Below are 20,765 nucleotides of genomic sequence, written 5' to 3' on the forward strand. Positions count from 1 at the left end.
CACGTCGGGCTCCCTGTATGGAGCCTGCTTCTCCCTCTGCCTGTGTCTCTCATGAATAAATAAAATCCTTATCAATCAATCAATCCAGGGAAGGGGCTCCCAGGTGGCTCAGATGGTTAAGCATCTGCCTTCAGCTCAGGTCAGGATCTCTGTGTTCTGAGATCAAGCCTGGCATCGGGCTCCCTGCTCAGTGGGGAGCCGGCTTCTCCCTCTCCCTCTCCCCACTGTTCATGCTCTTTCTCAATAAATAAATATAAAATCTTTAAAATAAATAAATAAAACCAGGGGGAAACTGGAAAAGGCTAAACTGATGACTAGGGAAAAGGGCCTTATATGACCTCATGAATCTTGTCACTCTGGTAAGCAGGAGTCTTGAGGATCTCACTAGCTCTAGAAGTCACAACTGAAAAGAGAGAAGAGCCTTTGAAATATGTAGGAAGAGAGATATTTTAGGGCTTAGATGTCTGAACTCTAGAATTTTGTAAATATCAAGGCTGTTACTTTCACAAAAGGGAATTATTACCATAGAAGTCACAGCAGCCTGAGGGAATAAAGGCTTGAACACATCATAGTACACAGAATAATCTTGGCTTTTTGAAGATAAGGTTTGGGGCCTGCACATTTTAGTAGTTGGGAGAAGGGCAGTGGTAGTCATTTGATTTCTTGCAACAATTCTGTGGCTTTGGCAGTCTGTTGAGCTTTTTACAAAAAGAAGTATCTAGCATTACTTGGGGCTCTTTAACTTTGGTTTGTCTCTCTTCTCTCCCCTTAGTGGACTTGTGTCTATGAATTCCAAGAAGGAGCTCCCGTGCGACCTGTCTCACCTCGTTGTTCTCTACGATTAACTCATTACATTGAAGAAGCCAATGTAGGCAGGGGTTATATCAAAGAACTCTGCTTCAGCCCTGATGGGCGAATGATCTCTTCCCCACACGGCTACGGGATTCGCTTGTTGGGATTTGACAAACAGTGCAGTGAACTAATAGACTGTTTGCCCAAAGAAGCCAGTCCCCTGCGGGTGATCCGTTCTCTGTACTCTCACAATGATGTGGTACTGACAACAAAATTCTCTCCAACACATTGTCAGATTGCCTCAGGGTGCCTTAGTGGACGGGTTTCTTTGTATCAGCCAAAGTTTTAGGCACAACTTACATCAAATAAGGAACTTTTCTGGTGTTTGACTTATAAATTACTTCAATTTAGGTGAAGTATTTTCTTTTTAGAAGATCTTAAAAGTTTGGGTCAAGATCCCAGTTCTTATGGGTCCACGAACACACCTGTGACCTGAGGACTTGGCCGTCCGGCATCGTAGGGGCCTCACCAAGTTAGACTCTACGCAGCAGCAGCTTTTGCCGCATTCCTCTGCTCCTGCTCATCTGTGCCACCTGAACTTCGGTTCTTCTGGTTATTTTGCATGGTAGCTCTTGTCAAGTTTCTTTATATCTTGTTTTTTGATTACGGTGTGAATTTTGTGAACATCTGGCAGGAGTTGTGGCTGGGTTAGGAGAAACCCATGACACTAGCATTGAATAAAACCCGGAAGTTTGATGTCAGCATACTGGTCATTGAAAAAGAAATTTCATCTTCACTTATCAGCATACTTGGCCTTTTAAAGTTGCTGTTATGTTTCTCTATAATGAGCACAGATAATGGCATTATTCTCATAACTGTTAGATCTTACAACAAAAATGTCTTCTAAGTTTCCTGTTAAAATTATACATATTTTTTTTTTCACCGTGAGGGGAATTCTGTTGTAAAACTCTAGAAAAACTACCGCCTCTCTTTGTAATTTACTTGTATGAATTTAAAAATCTCTAGCATGTGTCCTTATGTGGTATTTTGTTCCTTTTAACAGCATTTAGAAAGGAAAAGAGGAGAAGGAATGGGCTTTGGTCATTTCTCTTATATAGAAGAGAAGTCATTAAGTTAGTGTACTGTCTGGTCACAGAGTGATAAGAACAATGTGGCTTAGAGTTTGTTTTCTCTGCCAGACTGTTTGACTCACACAGGGTCACATGTTATGATACTAGGGTGGAGAGGGCAGTGAGAGTAAAGAGGTTGTGTTTTCCTCATCTTTACTCCTTGAGCCAGGTGGCACAGGCTCAACCCCCTTAGCATTAGGGAGGGGAGAACTGCAGCCCTCTTCAAGCCGTGACCTAACTACAGTAGTCAGCCACTTGGTTGTCAAGACAAAGAGCTGACGTGAAGACCTGTTGTATTTTGTTATGGAACACAGCAAGTAAAAAACATGAAGCAAGGGTCAATCACAGGACTGTCTGCTCTGTTGAAGCAAGCAGCTTTCTTCTAGTCTCCACTTGGAATGGTATTATATTTAGGAGGGATCCACCAGAGGCTGGAGTAATTTTAAGCCGCAAGCTAGCTCTTTCCTTCTCAGATCATGTTCACTTAGGCCAGTGGTTCTCAAACATGAGGGTGCATTACAATCATTGACAAACTTGTGAAAAACACAGAAACATGGCTCTCACCTTAGGAGGTTCTGATTCAGCCAGGGAGAGGACAGGATCTGTATTTTTAATAGGAACCTCAAGTAATCTTTATTCAGGTGGTCCCTGGATCAGAGTTCGAAAAACACTACCTTAAACATCAGTAAGTACTTCTGTACCTATCAGGTGCTTAACTCCCAGAAGGCATTTTGATTATTTAAAAAAGTAGTAAATGAAATCCACTTTAGAGGTAGAAAATGTAATCAATCTCATTATTTAATGAATGAGAAAAGTTAAGTGACTTGCCTAAAGTTATCTTACAAAATTAATGGCAGAGCCAGAACTTGTCTCCTAATTCCTTGCTCAGGGCAATTTCTACTGTATTATGCTGGCTGTTAAAACAATGATTTATGAACACTTTATCTTGTTTTTAAGTTGTATTATTGGGACTATCCTTAAACTGGCCAATAGATTGAAAAAGGCATGGGAGTAGATGCTGAGAATTCCAGCCCTAAGAAAAGAATCTTAAATCTTATAGAAATGTTGAGCATTTAAGTGAGCTAAGCAACCCAAACACATAAATAAAAATGACATTTTGTTGTAGACCCTACCAGACAGCCATTCATTCACACACATGTGTAGAGGCTATGTCTTGCTTGGAACAATCCTTGGCGCTAGGACAAATTTTAAAAATTAGATCATTTTTACCAATGTTGTTAAAAAATTGGATTTTTTTTTAGCCATTAAGAAAATCACCACAAAGTATAATGAAAACACAAGTTTGCCATAAACTTTTCAAAAAACCCCACATATTTAAAGGAAAGTAATGTTTTGGAGGCTAACACACCCAATGTTAACATTAAAAATAAGCTACTAAGTACAATAATTATATTGGTAAAAATAGTTCCACATATTGCATCCCTTTTGGAGAGTTGCATGTCCACATGTCACCCAACTCTGAATTTCAGTCCATGATTCTTCGACCATTATAGAGTTTCTATGGTGTCATATAATCTACACACTTGATTGCTAACCTTCACTCAAAATACCTTGCAAGGTGTAGGTGACATGAGCACCAACTTTGGAGGAAATGGAGGATGCAAAAGGTTAAGTGATTTGCTGAAAGTCTCAGAGCTGGCACTGGAGGAGGGCAATATGGATTCAAACCCAGCTGTTTTAGTCTAAAGCCTGTGCTTAGAACTCAACCACTTTGCCCTTTTTTTTTTTTTTTTTTTACAAAGGATGGGAAGCTGGCATGTGCTGGCTTACCTTCCACACCATCCAACGGAACCGGTGAGAAGACTGAAAATGTCCATGAAAATGAGCACCATAAACCACAGGGCACACAGACTATTCATTCCTAACTGAAAGACTTCAAGCAGGAGAAGTAGCTGTAAAATAAAGAAAAATGTGGGATAAATAGTCTTGTATAAAAATAGAGCCAAACAGATGAGAATTAAAAATAAGCCAGCAAACTCAACAAAACCAATTTTGTCCTCTTTGAGGTACAGTCATGATCAAAAAATTCATGAGGGGGATATTAATCCAGGAATTACAGGGCATCAAGAATGCTAGACTCTTGAAGGAAACTGCATCTCAATTTCAAGGTCTCATTTCACTTAACAGCATAAAATCTGTTTTTTTTTTTACTATAAATTTTGTTAATCATTTTTATTCATGATAATTGGTGAATGTATTATAAATGATAATGTGGTATAATTGTTGGTAAATGTAGTATAAATTATACTTGTTTGAAAAAGCTTTCTACAGGGGTGCCTGGCTGGCTCAGTCAGTAGAGGATACAACTCTTGATCTTGGGGTCATGAGTTCATGCCTCACCTTGAGGGGTAGGTTGTACTTAAAAAGAATCTTGAAAAAACTTTCTAAAGAAATGTTATATTAAGTTTAGGAACATAAAATATATTTAGTAGTTCCTTATCTTTAATTGTGAAAATGAAGTGGCTAAAGTAGACAAGACCTCTATCTTTTGAAAATGTATGTGATCCTTTTTTCTCAGAAGCCCAGAGAACATGTATATTTTGTTATTTCTCCTTGTTATATCTAAGATGAGGCTATACCAAAAATTTTAGGGAAACAAGCAAGGATAAGGTTCCCCTCTCCTTTCTAGAACCACAATCACATATCATGGTTAAAGTTTTGTTTTCCAGAAAGTGCAATATAGGAAAACCACTCTGAGAATCTTTTAGAAGCCTAATGTTTCCCATATAAGTCAATATATGGTACTGGCATCCATAAGTATCTGTTAAAGCTTGTGTTTAGCAGGAAAAATAGTCTGATAACACTGATGACAATCATCCCCATTTAATGACCAGTGGCCACGAAGAGCTATGAAAATTCATGCAGTAATACCCTGTGTTGGTCATGAAAGAAAGCATATATGTGAATTTTTAGATAACTAATACATATCTCTTAAGTGCCAAAATTTTAAACTTGTAATTTTTGATGCAAGTGTTTCAGATATGTTAGTATACCTCCCTGCCTTCTTAAACAGCATGCTCGGTATAATTCACTTTTTCATGATGAAAAGTAAGTTATATTCATGTGTTATTACAAATACCCAATGAGCTCTGATGTATGTAAAATACTTCATAAAATGTAAAGGGCTATATAACAAACATGAGTTAATATCAATTATTGTAAAATAATTCCCCCAGCCCTGAGGTCTATATGATCATTTGCCTCAGGTTGCTGGGATTTGGGAGTTTTTTATTTAAAAATTTTTCTATCTGCTAGGTAGTTTGTTCTGTCTCCTACCACAGTATCCACCTGCCTGCCTCTAACAGGCTCTTTGTCATATGTGCTGTGTTCATCTGTTACAAGCTGGGACAAGCAATAACCAAGCCCGCTCGGTGTCTAAAGAGCTACACGAGCCCCATGTGCACAGTCTTTGAGACCGCTCTTTTGGTTGCTCACCAGCTTTCTGACCGGTTCACAATAACCTTCTGGATAATAGAAGTACCCAGGTAAGGCCTAGGCTAGTGATTTTTTCAGTTGCCACCAAGTAAAATACTACAGACTAAGGATGCTGCTACATTAAGGAATAAACAGCAACGCACCAAAGTATAGCCAAGTAACAACAAAGGCTCTGTATTTGCACGTGGATCGTTCATGCTTTAAAAAAATAAGGAGAATCAGTGGAGGGAAGGGGAACAATGAAAATTAAATCCAGATAGACTTGAGTATTTTTGATGCCATTAAACTTGGTCAATAGCCATTAAAATACATGTTTAAATTATCACACATTGTTACAGAGAGTTTTAGTTTGTACCAAAATTTATACCCTAAAGATTCCTCAGAATTTCTCCCATTCAAATGACAATAGAAATTATCAAAAGGAAAGTCTCAAATTTACCTGTATGCTGCTGCTTTAGTTGTAAATGAATGGAAATATAGGTTTTATCAAAAGCTCCAAGGAACACATCTCACATATGCACACCTCGTGTATGTATGTGTATATGAATGTCACTATAAATGAAAATGTCACCCAGAGACAATAAAATCATTTTAAAATTTAAATCTTGTTTATACTATTTAAAATAGAATCTTCAGCTTTCCTAAGTTTCTTATTTCAGTTTCATGGTGTCTACGTTACAGTTTGGAAATTTGATTTTCTTTTAAATTTCACTGCATCTTCCATTTCTAAAATGTGCTTTCTGGTAAATTTTAGACTCCTATTTTTAGGAAAGTTGAGAATGTTCTGGATAATATCCTAGATACTGGAAAGTCTTCTCACTCGGCTCTGAGGTATTGTTAAGTTCTTATGCTAGACTGTAAGCTCCTTGCGGGCAGGGACTCTCACTTTTCTGCTATCCCCAGTGCCCAGTCCAGAATCTGACAGAGTAATTGTTCAATAAATTATTTGTTGTATGAATCAAATGAACTTTTTAGACATACGTGGCCTTGAATTTCCATGAGGCCAGAATGTGATGTGCAAATAGAGAAATCATCATAGTAAGATTTTTTTTTCTGGTCATAGATCAGAAAAACTTTCTCATTGCTTTGGAAAACTAAAAAACTCCATTTTTCATTCAAGAAACATTTGAGGGCAGCCCGGGTGGCTTAGCGGTTTAGCAACGCCTTCAGCCCAGGGCATGATCCTGGAGACCTGGGATCGAGTCCCACCGTTGGGCTCCCTGCGAGGAGCCTGCTTCTCCCTTCTGCCTGTGTCTGCCTCTCTCTCTCTCTCGGTCTCTCATGAACAAATAAAATCTTAAAAAAAAAAAAGAAAGAAAGAAAGAAAGAAAAAAAGCAACATCTGAATCCCTACTATATGGCTTGTCCAGTACTATGGACTCAAGGACAAAGGTAACTAGGGTTGTAGCGTTGCCTTCATGAGTGTGTGGCCAGTGCAGTCATATAAGGCCCTGCAGTGAGAAAATCCCCACATTTGGTGTAAGGTTCTGCTGAAGCCATCGTAAAATTCTTAATTTTTTGAATAAGGGGCCCATATTTCTTTTGCACTGGGCTTCCAAATTATATAGCTGGTCCTGCTTCAATATTACCATGTTGACATGGTGGGAACAGTAAATATCTACTGTCCAGTAAAGATACTCACATTCATTGAAAACTAGCCATAAAGTGACTTAGTAAAATAACTTCTAAAACCTAAAATCAAGACTCTTTCCCTCCCACAAACTTTTTCACATATCTTCATTTCAGAATTAGGAAAGCTTTCTAAATCTATATTTGGCTTTTACTGCTTCAATTGAATGGTCTTGAATTCATGATGAATGTGGAGTTGTAGGTGATTTTATCTACGTACATACATACCTACATGCAATTTGAAGGTTTCAGTAAAACTTTAATATATGCACTGAGTGTTTTGGTGGAAGTCTACCTCAAGGTGCTTCTAAAAAATAAATGCTACTTTAAAACATTTGACACACTTTTTGTGTGGTTAACCTATTTGAAAGGTTGATAGGAAGCTTGCATTTAGCAGTACTTTCAAATTTTTACTTAAATTGCTTAGGTGTTACGCTCGCTTCAGCAGCACATATACTAAAATTAAATTGCTTAGGTGTTTATTTTCAGATCAGAATTAAGCATAATGCTGTGATACGGGCAGTGGCTTGGTGACTCAGTGGTTTTCTAAACTTTTTCAATCCTATAACCCCTCATCCGAAAAAAAAATGAAGAACATACACTCCAAATTTTGATTGTTATATATAATACTGTAGTGGTCTATTACGTAAACTATAAAACATGTACGGAAAAAAGAGGAAAATTTAAAAGGACAGCATTTTTAAGAATCAAAGTTCTACATTACCTCCTGCAGGATCACCTGATGCTTCTAGGATCAGGATGCTTCCACTGGCATCTCCACTTTGTGAAGGCCACCATTCTAAGACATAGAATTGGCATTTTACACTGAAAACACATTTACTAAGATCTGATTCATTCACATCTGCTCACCAACGTTTTGGATAGTTACACGTTTACTCAATATGAATCATGTTTTGTAGAGTTTTATAAATTAGTTCTTTATTCAGTGAAAATTATATTCGCATCAATAAGCAGAGTGGATAAATTTTTGTAAAGCTATACACAGTGATTTGTTTTCATATAGGTGCCCTTAGAACAGTGTATATGTATGTCATCCCTTAAATGACATTATCTTATAAATAGTTAACAGTGTGATGTTCATTTTACCACACTATTTTAATTCACTAGGAAAATGACAATCACATTTGGGACACTCGTTTTTTAAAGTTAAGTCACTGAAGAGAAAACAGTGAACACCGTTGTATTCAGGTTATCTTGTGAAATTTAGATAAACTGATTTAGCTAAAAACCCAAAGCACTAATTACCACGATTTGTTATTCCTCTGACAGATGTTTTGGGGTATTTAAAAAGTTTTTTTTTTTTTTTAAGGAAACAATTATTTGGCGTGCTTTAATGCCAGTGGATTAATGATTTATATTAGTTTCCTATTACTGATGTAATAACAGAACTACCTACCACAAATTTAGTGGTTAAAAACAAATTTGGGGTGCCTGTCTGGCTCAGTTGATACAGCATGTGACTCTCAATTTCCAGATTGTAGTTCAAGCCTCATGTTGGACACAGAGCTTACTTAAAAAATAAAACACAAATTCATGTCCACTGAGTTTTCCTCCAGGCCCTACCTCCCTTGTGGCAGAAGACATGAAAAATGGTCTCCTAACTCCATAATGCTCTGGAATCACCTGGAAGGCCTGTTCAAACACAGATTGCTGGTTCTACACCCAGAGTTTCTGATTTCAGAGGTCTGGGGTGGGAGCCCTTATTTTGCACTTCTAACCAGTTCCCAGTTGATGCTGTACATCTGGACACAATTGGAGACCTATGAACACAGAGAACTGCAGCCAGGGGGCGCCCGGGGGCTCAGCTGAGTGGCTGCCTCTTGGTTCCATGGTTCCAGGTTACTCAGGGAAGCACTGTGGAGCCTGCTTGGGACTCTCTCTCCCCCTCCCCCCAACCATGCACACGTGCACACATACTCTGGCTTTACCAAAAAAAAAAAAAAAAAAAAAATGCAGTTAGAGTTTAATTTTTCATGGATGACACATCCCAGGGATCTCTCTGTAGATGGAGGAAGCCAGTTTAGTGACACTTTTTTAAGAGAACTTCTTAACTTTGGAGGTTACTACAGATGGACAACAGTTCGTCCCGTCAGTCCGCCATTCTCCGTAGTCCTGGTCAGGGTGGCACTCCATCACTGAGAGCTGAGGCTGCCCCGATTTAGCACAACATGTAAGTCAGTGGGCAGTAGGTTAAATAAGACCATCTTACCTTCTCAGGGACAGACCTGGTGCTGTGTGGCTTATCTTCTAGCTCAAAAAGAGGCGCACTGCCACACGAACATGCTGGTGTGAGCTGTACAGAGCTCCAACTCTTGCTAACAATAAATTCAGAAAAGGAACACCTGAAACCTTAACCAGGACACACACTCAGAACATTTTTTTAAACCTTTCCTGGGGACATAGTGCTCTCCACTGAAAACCATTTATTTATTTATTTATATATATATTTTTAAACCATTTAAATTATGGGTAGGCGGGACTGCTGCATTGACATTGATTCGCAGAAACCCTTAACTATTAATAAAAGATTACTTTTTGGGTAAAATGAAGGATCCAAATTTCATTGTGAAAGGATTACTTCTTAAAAGTTAAATAAATAAAGTATCTATTGGATCTGTTCTGAAAACACTGTATGTTCTTTAGGCAGTTATGACCTAGTCTTTTATGTGTGTGTACAGACGTGCCAGCACTTAATGACTGTATGTAATTAAAAGAAGGATTTCCTGACATTTACCAAAAGTTGCAGTGTACTGGCAGGAAAATCACGATCCATTCCCCCCCCCCCCTTTCAAGGGGCAAGTGGACCCCTTGCCACTGGGCAATCTTAGGAAGCAGCAAGTGGATGTGCCCTGTCACAGTCTGGGGCGGTGGAGGAGGTGGAGGCCATACTTTCTGATGGGTGGGAGGGCCGCAGGCTGGTGTTCCCGCCTAGCAAGGATGGCTGTGGCATCCGGGCACTTCATGGAAGTTTAAGAGGAATACACACACTGAAAGAATTAAACTAAAAAATCAATACAGTGCAGACAGCAGATACCATGATAAACTCCCTAATGATTTCTCTCAGCATTTTATTATGAAAATGTTCAACATAGAGCAAAGTTCAAAGAATTTTACAGTGAACATCTGTTGACCATGATTGGACCATTAAGTTTTTCCTAATTATCACAAATCTAATACTCTATCCATCCATCAATCCATTTTAATCTTTTATGTATTTTGAATAAACTGCAGATACCTGTACCCATCCTCCAAAAAATCCTCAGCAATACATGATCATTAAAATTCAGTATCTTTGCTTTAAATTTTCCACACAATGAGGTGTGTATTAATGGTATGTCTGCGAAGTTCAGACAAATATACACACCTGTGTTGCCCAAACCTGTATCAAGACAGAGAGTACTACCATCATCCCCAGAATGTTCCTTCATACCCCTTCCACTCTCCTTGCCCTCCCTCCCGGAGGCAACCACTGTCTACCCCCACCTCTAGCACAGGTTTGCCTTTTCTAGAAATTCAATATAAATAGAATCATATAGAAGATTTTAAAAAGACATTCCTAAGAAATTCAAAGTTATCTCTGAAACAGAATAATTAATAATAGTTCCCAGAGAACATCTGGGATCAGAGTAGGATTTATTCGTTGAATAGATATTTACTATGAGAACCTCTCTCGTCTAAGGATACGGAGATCAGAGTCCCTGCCCTCAGAGAGATCACACTGTCTTGAAGGATACAGCACAAACCGCGGAGAGCGCACCAGGGTTGAAAGTCACCATACGCCACAGGAGCAGACCTCATCCAGCCCGGGAGCCAGTAGGGAATCAAGGGAACTTTACATTTTTACTTTGGCATTTGTCTCAGGCAGCCAACGCTCTCCATGTTTTCCACAAGTCTGGAATTTTCTAATTTAAAATTATTGTCCTTAATAGGGCAGCTTTCTAGTACTAAGCAGATGGATATATGGGAAATTTGCTGAACAAAGGAAACCAGAAAAAAAAAACTGTAAAAGGCACAAACTGAAATTATTAGCTATTCTGTTTTTCTGTAGCTTGAGTTAACATAAACTCAGATACATGTAGTACTGCCCTCAAACACAAAAACAATATGCTTTTCTGTTTCTGGCCTACAAGTAGCAGCAGCTTTGAAGGGCTCCAAACATCAAAGGCAAACCTCTGATCTTGGATGTCACCTCTGCTTTCTCAAGGCCTATCAATCCTAGGACACCTGCCAGCTTTTTACTCTCCACCTTCATCATTTACATACAGATTACAAATGAAAAGTACTTGGATCCCATACATACCCACTTTTTCCTACTATCTGACCTCAAAACTCTGGCCATTTTTTACTGGGGAGTGAGGAGCCCAGGAGAACCTGGCAATTTCTTGTTCAATTACTCCTTTCCCAGATAAGTATGAGAGAAGGTCCAAAGCTGCTCTTTCCCCATGGGAAGGGAGAAGGCTCTATATCAGGAGCCACTTAGCAAGTGTAGGTATAGCGACCCCTGAAAGAGACATGGGTTTCATTGTCCTAGTGTCGCAGGAAACACAAAGGTAGCCTTCTCCACGGAACTCAACGCATTCCCCATTTTTTGGTGTGCTTCAGATCAGGAGGTCACTACTTTACCCACAACGAACTGCTGACTAGTCATGACCAGTTCCCCAGAATGCCTGAACCGAAACTTCTATTCCTGTTGCCAGTGAAGGGATCAGTGATGACAGAAGTGGTCTGCTCTTAAGTCACTGCCTTCATGGCACTTCTACAGTAACAAAGCAGCAGTCAACACTATTTAAGATGATCGTTAGGCTCTTCAATCATTTAGGCTCATACACGTTATGGACTGAATGTTTGTATCGCCTCCAAATGTTGAAGGCCTAACCCCAGTATGATGGGATGTGGAGGTGGGGCCTTTGGAAGGTGAGGAGGTTTAGATGAGGTCACGAGGTTTTTTCTGCCATGTGGGGACACGGTGAGAAGTCTGTCCACCAAGGAGAGGCCTCTCACCAGGAACCAAGTCTGCTGGCACCCTCATCTTGGTCTCCCTAGCTTCCAGAACTGTGTGAGAAATCAGTGTTTGTCGGTTAAGCCACTTAGTCTACGGTATTTCACCATGGCAGCCCAAGCCAGGTAAAAGTTGTTTCCTTACGGAACCCCCAGGACCCATCAAGGAATGAAGGTCAGACAGGATATTCCAGAATGCCATGATCCTGAATATTCACCTGTCCTTTCATTCTCTTGACTGATTCTTTTTTACCAGATCTCTACCGGTGTCAGACACAGGGCCAGGCACTTGAGCAGAGATGTGACAGCAGAGCCCCAGCCTTATGGAGCTGGCACTCAAAGGGGCAGGAAACATCGAATAATCAGTCCAATTAAAACAGGCGGGTGGTGGCATAAGAACATACAAGAAGGGAACTGGAGTCCTGAAAGTGTGAGCTGGCTTCCCTGAGATAGTGACATTTGAGCAGAGATCGGAAGGCCTCAACAGGACTTAAATGAATGGGGAGGAGTGCTGAGCTGGGGGGTGGGGGGTACGGGACACAGGGCGGGGACAAGAGTATCCTGTGGCTGAGGGCGGGGACTGAGCAGGGCCTGAATCAGCCCTTGGAAAGGTTCCTCTTACTGCTATGTGCAGAATGGCTCGAAGGCACAGAGTATAGCGAAGTCCTATTTTATCCTCAATTTCTACTTCAAAATCAGATATGCTCACTGGAAAAAAGATCCCCCTTGGAAACCCCTGAAGCTCAATGGATTAAGTTGTGCACCCGCCTCTTGGCGATCCGGAGCAGCCCGCAGCTTGCCGGGGTCTCCCCGGCCCACTCCCAGTCATACCCGGGGGAGCACACCACTCGCTCCCCTCACCCTGCACCCCCGGCGGCTGTGGCAGGCTAAAATGATGCATCAGACGATGTGGACAACACCCCTATCATCAATTCTAAAGTTCAGGATATTCACTTTTATGATGAATTCCAACCCTGAACTGGAGTTTTAGAAGCCCTATGGTGGCAACTGCTCCCTTCCCTAGTGGTCCTCATCAGACCACCTCTACCGTCCTGGAGACAGGGAGCACCTCAAAATCCGAAGTGTACACAACAGTATATAGCTAGTATAATTTCACCATCTCCTAACAGGAGTAGCTGTGAAGTCAAAAGGAGATATTAGAAAACTCAAAAAGCACAAACATCCAGATCATTTAGCTTGGGGTAACTGTGACCCTGAAAGTATGCTACACCACAGAAATTACTGATAAGCTGAATATGCTAAGTTTATACTCAGTAGGTAAAAGTTTATTTTATTTAGGAAAAACCATATGCTTTGCAGTTAAGCTATCTGGAAAATTAACTTTTTAAAAGATTTTGAGACAGAGAGTACAAGGAGGGGGAGTGGGAGAGGGTGAAGCAGAAGCAGACTCCCCATCAAGCAAGGAGAGCCCAATCCCCAAACTATCTGAGCCGAGGGCAGATGTCCAATTGACTGAACCCAGGCGCCCCTGGAAAATTAACTTATCTGGCACTCCTCTTGACCAAGTAAGATGGATAAATGAAGGACTGTCTTACCTACAAATTATCAGGTGGAGTTGCTGAAGAGTCAAAGTAGTAGGCTAAATGTTTTCTCTCAACAAAAAGACTTCACCACAAAAAAGTGCTAGTAACTCTAATCCAACCACAAGAGAAGATCAAATAGAACAGACTTTAAAAAACCCCACTTTATTCCAAACGTAATTACCAAAAGAAAGTTAACTGACACACTTAATAAATTTCATTTAAACTCAGTCTCAAAACTAAAAAATATTAAAGAAAAACAGCTTTGTGTGCTTAACCACTTTTAATAATGAAACTTAAAAAAACCCCAAACATGTAGAGACTCCTCCACGATTTGGGAGCCATTTAGGCAAGCAAATACCATTAAGCAAAAAGACAACATTAAAAATGAAAAAAAAAATCCTCAAATTGAAGAGGAATGCCTGTTAAGTCTTTGATACGCATTTATACGCATATGAGAAACCAGAGGGTATTTTAATTTAAAGGAGGTCAAGTCCGAACGCTCACCCTTCCCTCACATGTGCTCTCTGGTCTTGCCTTCACTTTGACCGCTCTTGTCTCCCTACAGAACTTCATCCACAATGACCTGCCATTTCCCACAGTGCAGTAAGCTGACCCAGAAGCATTCCCAGTCCCATTCCAAACACATCCTCTCTGCCGCCGATTCCCTTATATGTTTGCACAGCATGAGAACGGAGTATTACCACTGTAATCGAGCTAGGAAATTTCAGGTCTCCAAAGAGGACTCCAGGTACACAATTCTGTTTTATTGCACAGTTTACAATATATAGCAAGTGATTACATAACCAACCATAAGGTAAGGTGAGTATTGAGACAAAAACATCAACTGTCTCCAACCACAAATGAAACAAAGACACAAATCTGCCACCATAGAGAGGTTGTGTTTGCTCTGTGATGCAGTCCGGAGGGCTCATACTACCCCAAGCGTTCTAAATATAGAATCCATAACATCTCTGGTGGCATCAGAGATGAAGTATGGGAGGCAGGACCAGGGTGCCTGTGCTCATAAACTGTCTGTGCCACATATGTAACAGAAAGGCCACTTTTAAAGCTCTTCAGATAAAGTTATTCGATCAGGTTTGCCTTTTCAAAATTACTAGTTCACACTGAAAGTAAAAACAAGTAGTTAGAATCTCTTATTAATAACACATTTTGACTTCTTTTAAGGTTCAGACAAAGCTGTTGGCTACCACAAGCAAGTTTATTTTTTATCAAATTTAAGAAGTCTATAGGACAAGACAAACCCATCCCTGGTAATGTATTTACAGTTTGGTCTTCAAAAGCTGTAAAAAGTGACAAAGAAATCCAAATCTATTAGGAGTTAAAATCGATCTTCAAAATGTTTTTAAACGCCACAAGTTTGAGATTGCAGAAACCAAAGTATCCCCTTTCAAATTCTCACTTCATCTGTATTTCACAAAGTGCTCTAGAACTTCAGTATCCGTCACCTCACAGGAGTGTATAGACAAAAGGAAGCCCATCCCCTAACTCACCCGCCACCCACTGAGCATCACCAAGACACACCACTGATGCTCAGACCAGGTGCCTTCATCTCCCGATTCAAAGCCAGACTCAATTCAGTAAGCCAAAGGATGCTACTCACGTTTATTTGGTGTCAAATCCTTTTCTGAAATCCTCACCTCTGTATCTTGGTTTCCAAAGAAAACTGCCATTTCCAACACATTTTGAGGGACTGTTGTAAAGCTACTGAGGCTCATTACTGCCTGGCAAGTGCTTGATAATGCTTCTCAATCCTTTATGTTGGAAGGATGCTTATTCGACCAGCCATATTGCATTTAGAGGTAAACATCTCTTTTGGGACTATCTGCCCAGAAATGGAGTAAACTACCAACTGAGACCCTGATTTTATTTTGGTCAGTGTATGCACATATTCATATGCAATTACCCAGAATGATGAAAAACTAATAGTAAGAAATCTAACAGCCATATCAGATGCTGGCAAGCAATCTTAACTACTTATTTACAGATGTGGATTTTTAAAAGGTTGATAAATTACTTTTCTAGGATGTTCCATATTTTATTAGTTAATCAATTGGTAGAGGCATTTTGCTTCATCTGGAAAAAATATTTTAAAATCTAATTCCTTTGACAAGTAAGTTTTTCTCTGTCATGTAAGGGATGAGTATGCTACCCAGCTATTATGAACTAGCAGCATTTAAAATTAATCCTTTAAATATCTTTATTTAGATCTTATCATCTCAAACTGTCTTACGGTTTTAATGATAAAATGGTAAAACTGGGTTCCCAAAATGTAAAAATCCTAATGGAAGTCTCTATTTCCAAGAGTCAAATAAAAAAGCTAACACCCTGGGATGAAAGCTATCTTGAGGTTTTTCCCTTCTGTAATGCTTACAAACCAGGGGAGAGAAATCTAGAATCCCATTAATAGACTTCCAAAATACAATTTTATGGAAGTGTTAATTTTTTTTTTTTAAAGGAGAGCTTTAAGAGAACAAGATACTTCAATATGACAAACTATGACTCAAAAAACACTCCCCAAACTCCCAAAGCTCTTAAGTTGGCAACAATTAATCAAAGAAACGGATTTAACCAGAGTTTGCAATTAATATAAAATTTCTTCACAGGAGGAAACACCAGTAACGAAATCTAGGCCTCCTCATGTTTTGGCAATGAAATAAGTGAAATTAACATTAGGACATCTGGGAGGGGTTAAGGTCATATTCAGAACTAAACACAAAACTCTCCAACCTAGCAAAATGGGAGCTTTGACTAGCTGCTTGGGTCGGCCACACCACGTCTGAATAGTCTGTAAGGACTATCCCAATAGGTACTTAGTTTCAAAACTAATATAAGCAATTTATCATAAAAAGCCTACATCTAATAAGCTGTTTTCCTCTGTCCTTTGTCCTACAAGTATATGCTTATGTTTAATGAAGACTACCCTTTGCAACTCCTCCTAAGAGCAGAGAAGCAAGAAATGGAGTAAGAGAAGGAAGCCTGAGAATTCACAGGGCTCTCTCTAGGAGCCTTTTCTCTGGCTGGTCATGGCCACTGACATTTCAATACAGAAGATTTAAAGACTTGGAAAAAAGAATCATACCTTGGCTACTAGTTTTCCTTGTCAAAAGCAGTCAGATAGACAGCTATTAACCAGGCAATTAGCCCAAAGTTCTCAGATAATGATAAAAAACAAAACCAAAAACCCCTTATATTTTCCTATTAGAACCTTTTATTCTGAATTTGTTGGTGCTTCAAGAAAACAGCTTTGCCCATAATTCACTGTGCCCTGAACTAATGACACCAACGTATATTTGGCCAATTAGGAGCAATGCCAAACCACATTCTTCTTAGATCTATTCAGTTAATAAATGGCACTTAACTGATAGTTTCTTTCATATAATCTTTAACAAGAACTCATAAGTTGCATTGATTATGCCCCAAGAGATGAGGGATCGATGGTAATTCAGATGAGCACCTCTGAAAAGATTTGTCAGCTTCCTGTCCCGCTCTAGCCAGATTTTCTGGAAAACCTTGGGAAAAGACTGAAATTCCCCACCAATCTGAGACTGCATGCGAGTTTTCACAACATTAACTGGGAAAAACAAGATTCCCAACATGGCACCCAACAGACCTCCACAGATAAAATCATTGACCAAATGGGCGCTGTGAGTTTTGGCGGTAGGCAGATGCTCCTTAATGGGACCTCGAAGGCCAAAGAAAAGGACATTGCTGAATCCATTGCGGAAAAGAACAGGTACCAAGCCTCGATAATACTCTCTAATTCCATGGCATTTGAGTGCCTTGAAAGCCTGGTAAGTGTTTGTAAATTTGTCATGATGCTTATGGTCTTGAAGCAATGTCTGAACTCTTTCCAATGGAGTGAAAATCGCTTCTGTTGTGCCTGCAAGTACTGCTGCCACACTACGGGTTGCAAACTCAGGGGTACTGATATGCTTCCGGAGAAGGCAAGATAAGTCCTCGTACAGACCAAACATAAGTGCCAGTGTAGTTGTCTTCTGCATCAGTGGGGGAAGGATTCCGCGGTACAAGTTTCGAAAGCCATCCCTCCTCAACTGAAGCACTGCATCCCGGGTTTTGATTCCATACAGCTGCTGCCTAAAGAGCACCTTCTGAATGGGAAATGTGATTGCTACATTGTTGAAAGCTGCACAGCAGCCACACAAGTAATGCTTCATTTCACCAACATTTGCAATGTGAGGTGACAGATCTTGTTTTGAAGATGTTAGGATGGGCGGTCTCTTTTCATGAGCTTCTGAATCCACCATGTTGCTTAAGATCTTTCTTCTTCATGAAGGATATTTTTAACCTACGAATAACAAAATGACAACAGTTAAGCCATTATATACAGGGCTAAACAAGTGGAATTTTTCCTTCCTTAACCCTTTAATTTTTGGACACTATCACATTTTCCCTTTTAAGATTACAGCAGTAGTTTTTTCAGTATTTTCAGAGGGCCCCTGGGGGTCCCTGACACCCTTGTAGGGGTCCAGGAAGTCCTTCCTTTTCCAGCCACATATTTGTGTGAAGCTGGATTTTCTCTATGTACTTTAACCATAACAACTTCTCCTCACAGACACAATGCAGAAGCAGATAGGAAGCTCCACCTACCTTTTATGCCAGACATTACACAGACCTGCAAAACTGGAAAACATACTTTTCTCATTAATTTTTTGGAAAATAGTTATTTTTCATGAAAATGTGTTGTCTATGCTAATGTGTGATTTTAAAGTGAATCAGAGGCGCCTGGTGTCTCAGTCAGTTGAGTGGGTTGAGCGACCAACTCTTGATTTTTGGATTGGGTCATGATCTCAGAGTTGTAGAATCAGACCCTGAATCCAGCTCTGCGTTCAGGGTGGAACCTGCTTGTCCCTCTCCCTCCCCTTGCTGCCTCTCATCCTTCCTCCTACTCTTGCAATTTATCTTTAAAATAAATAAAGTGAATTAATTTTAAAACTTTGATTTCTAAGACCATAAACACTAACCCACCTAAATAAAGGCTCTTTAGGGTCACAATAATTTTTAAGTGTAAAGGGGTCCTGAGGGACGCGTGGGTGGCTCAGCGGTTGAGCGTCTGCCTTTGGCTCAGGGTGTAATCCCGGAGTCCCAGGATCGAGTCCCACATCAGGCTCCCCGCACGAAGCCTGCTTCTCTCTCTGCCTGTGTCTTGGTCTCTCTGTCTCTCATGAATAAATAAAATCTTTAAAAAGGGGGGGAGGGAATCCTGAGACCAAAAAATTTGAGACTACAGGACTAGTTCATACGTACTATACAAGACAGTATATATGATTATCCTTCCACAAAAAGACTTAAAGTCCTCTGCTGAGAACTTAAAACAGCAAAACATACATTCATTCATTGTTCACTAACACTTAGTGTCTACTCTGGACTAGGCCCTCTGCCAAATGCTAGAGATTCAAAAGCAAGGAACTCACAATTTATAGGAGACTGCCAAGGTAAACAAATACACCACAATGTAAATACTTTGTATGATAAATATGAGCTGTGGATAAGGGACTCTAAGCATGCATTTTGGGAGGCAGAAGTTGGAATAAGGTCATGGAAGGCCTGCAAGTATGTACTATACTGTATTTTCACATATTTAATTCTCAAAACAACTGCATCAAATAAACATTATTTTCCCAGTTTTACCAATGAAAAAACCAATACTCTCCTTTGTTCGAGGTACAGAAAGTAACTGGTAGAACTGGCATGGTGTGTCTGACTGCAGGGTGCATGTTCCTGCTATCATACCAAAGGATGGGGAGGCTGCCCTGAACAAAGTGGCTGTATATCAGACTGCTGAAGATTTGAAGCCCAGCAGCCTGGGTAGCTCAGTGGTTTAACGCCACCTTCAGCCCAGGGTGTGATCCTGGAGACCTGGGATGGAGTCCCAAGTCGGGCTCCCTGCGTGGAGCCTGCTTCTCCCTCTGCCTGTGTGTCTCTGCCTCTCTCTCCCTGTCTCTCAGGAATAAATAAAATCTTTAAAAAAATAAAAATAAAAAACCAAAAAACAAGAGTTGGTAGAGATGTGGAGAAGTAGAGTCCCTGGTGAGAATGCAAAATGACGCAGCCACTAAAACAGAACTACAAACAACTACCATAGGATTCAGCAGTCCCATTTCTAGGTATGTATCTGTTAAGGACTGAAAGCAGAGTCTCAAGAGGTATGTGACACCCCATCCACAGCAGTAGTACTCACAACAGCCAATAGGTGGAAGCAACAGAAATGTCCACTGATGGATGAGTGGATAAACAAGACTTGGTGTATACACATACAGTGGAATGCCATGTGGCCTTAAAAAGGGAGGAAACCCCATCACATGCTATCAGACATGGATGAACACTGAGAACATGAAGTGAAACAAGTCATAAAAGGACAAGTACTGTATGACTTCGCTTATATAAAGTACATAAAACAGTCAAATTAATAGAGACAGAAAGGGGAATGGGAGTTACAGGGGCTTGGAGAAAGGGCAACAGGGAGTTACTGCTTAATGGGTATAGTTTCACACATGCTGCTATCAACTGTGGAGCATTCATGACAGATTTTAAAATGCAATTACTGTGAAGTGCAGTGCAGAGTTGAAACATAGAAAAGAATCAGAACCAGTTCCTGGGGAGCTTATAGCTACAGGAGCCACAGAAATTTAACATCAAACATAGAACACACATCCACAACCATCACCTCCCCTCTAGGAGTACAGCCTAGGGAAATAGTTATTCATACAAGAGGTACACAAAGCTTCAACTACAAGACGGTCACAACAATGCTCTTTAGAGAAATACTGAATAAAAATTAAACGCTCAACAATTCATGCCCAATTAATAAATGAAAATGTAGCCACCTGACAGGATGTCATATGGATGTTAAAAATAAGAGTAGGGGATCCCTGGGTGGCTCAGCGGTTTGGCGCCTGCCTTTGGCCCAGGGCGCGATCCTGGAGTCCCGGGATCGAGTCCCGCGTCGGGCTCCCAGCATGGAGCCTGCTTCTCCCTCCTCCTGTGTCTCTGCCTCTATCATAAATAAATAAATAAATAAATCTTTAAAAAAATAAAAATAAGAGTATTTTAGGTTCAGTAGTTTGAATTTTTAAAAATGTTAATGAAATTTTAGGTAGCAGTTGAATCTTTTGATCAGTAAATGGTATAAAAAGATTACTTTTTACTGACATGT

The 20,765-nt window shown here is 40.1% G+C and overlaps 2 protein-coding genes across 15 annotated transcripts in view; one reads left to right on the plus strand and one right to left on the minus strand.

The window, feature by feature from the left end:
* Positions 1-5,981, plus strand: part of DCAF10 (DDB1 and CUL4 associated factor 10) — a 42,432-nt gene extending 36,451 nt beyond the window's left edge. The window contains exon 8 of one of the 2 annotated variants that reach the window (XR_003129676.3): positions 773-910. Coding sequence is in view for 1 of the 2 variants with exons in the window: in XM_025431955.3 (XP_025287740.1) it covers positions 773-1,141 (369 nt within the window). In the remaining variant the exon portion in view is untranslated. Of the gene's footprint in view, positions 1-772 lie in introns of both variants that reach the window. The other variant, XM_025431955.3, reaches the window with a different exon arrangement.
* Positions 1,743-20,765, minus strand: part of SLC25A51 (solute carrier family 25 member 51) — a 29,956-nt gene continuing 10,933 nt past the window's right edge. For 5 of the 13 annotated variants that reach the window (XM_025431960.2, XM_025431959.3, XM_025431962.3 and 2 more), the window contains one exon: positions 14,314-17,897. In XM_025431960.2, coding sequence (XP_025287745.1) covers positions 16,963-17,856 — 894 coding nt within the window. In that variant the 5' untranslated portion in view covers positions 17,857-17,897 and the 3' untranslated portion in view covers positions 14,314-16,962. Of the gene's footprint in view, positions 3,836-7,731; positions 17,898-20,436; positions 20,606-20,765 lie in introns of those variants that run through there. The other 8 variants (XM_025431958.3, XM_049116289.1, XM_035696954.2 and 5 more) reach the window with 3 other exon arrangements.

Source organism: Canis lupus, chromosome 11 (genome assembly GCF_003254725.2).
Source record: "Canis lupus dingo isolate Sandy chromosome 11, ASM325472v2, whole genome shotgun sequence".
In the NCBI taxonomy this organism is placed as follows: Eukaryota; Metazoa; Chordata; class Mammalia; order Carnivora; family Canidae; genus Canis; species Canis lupus.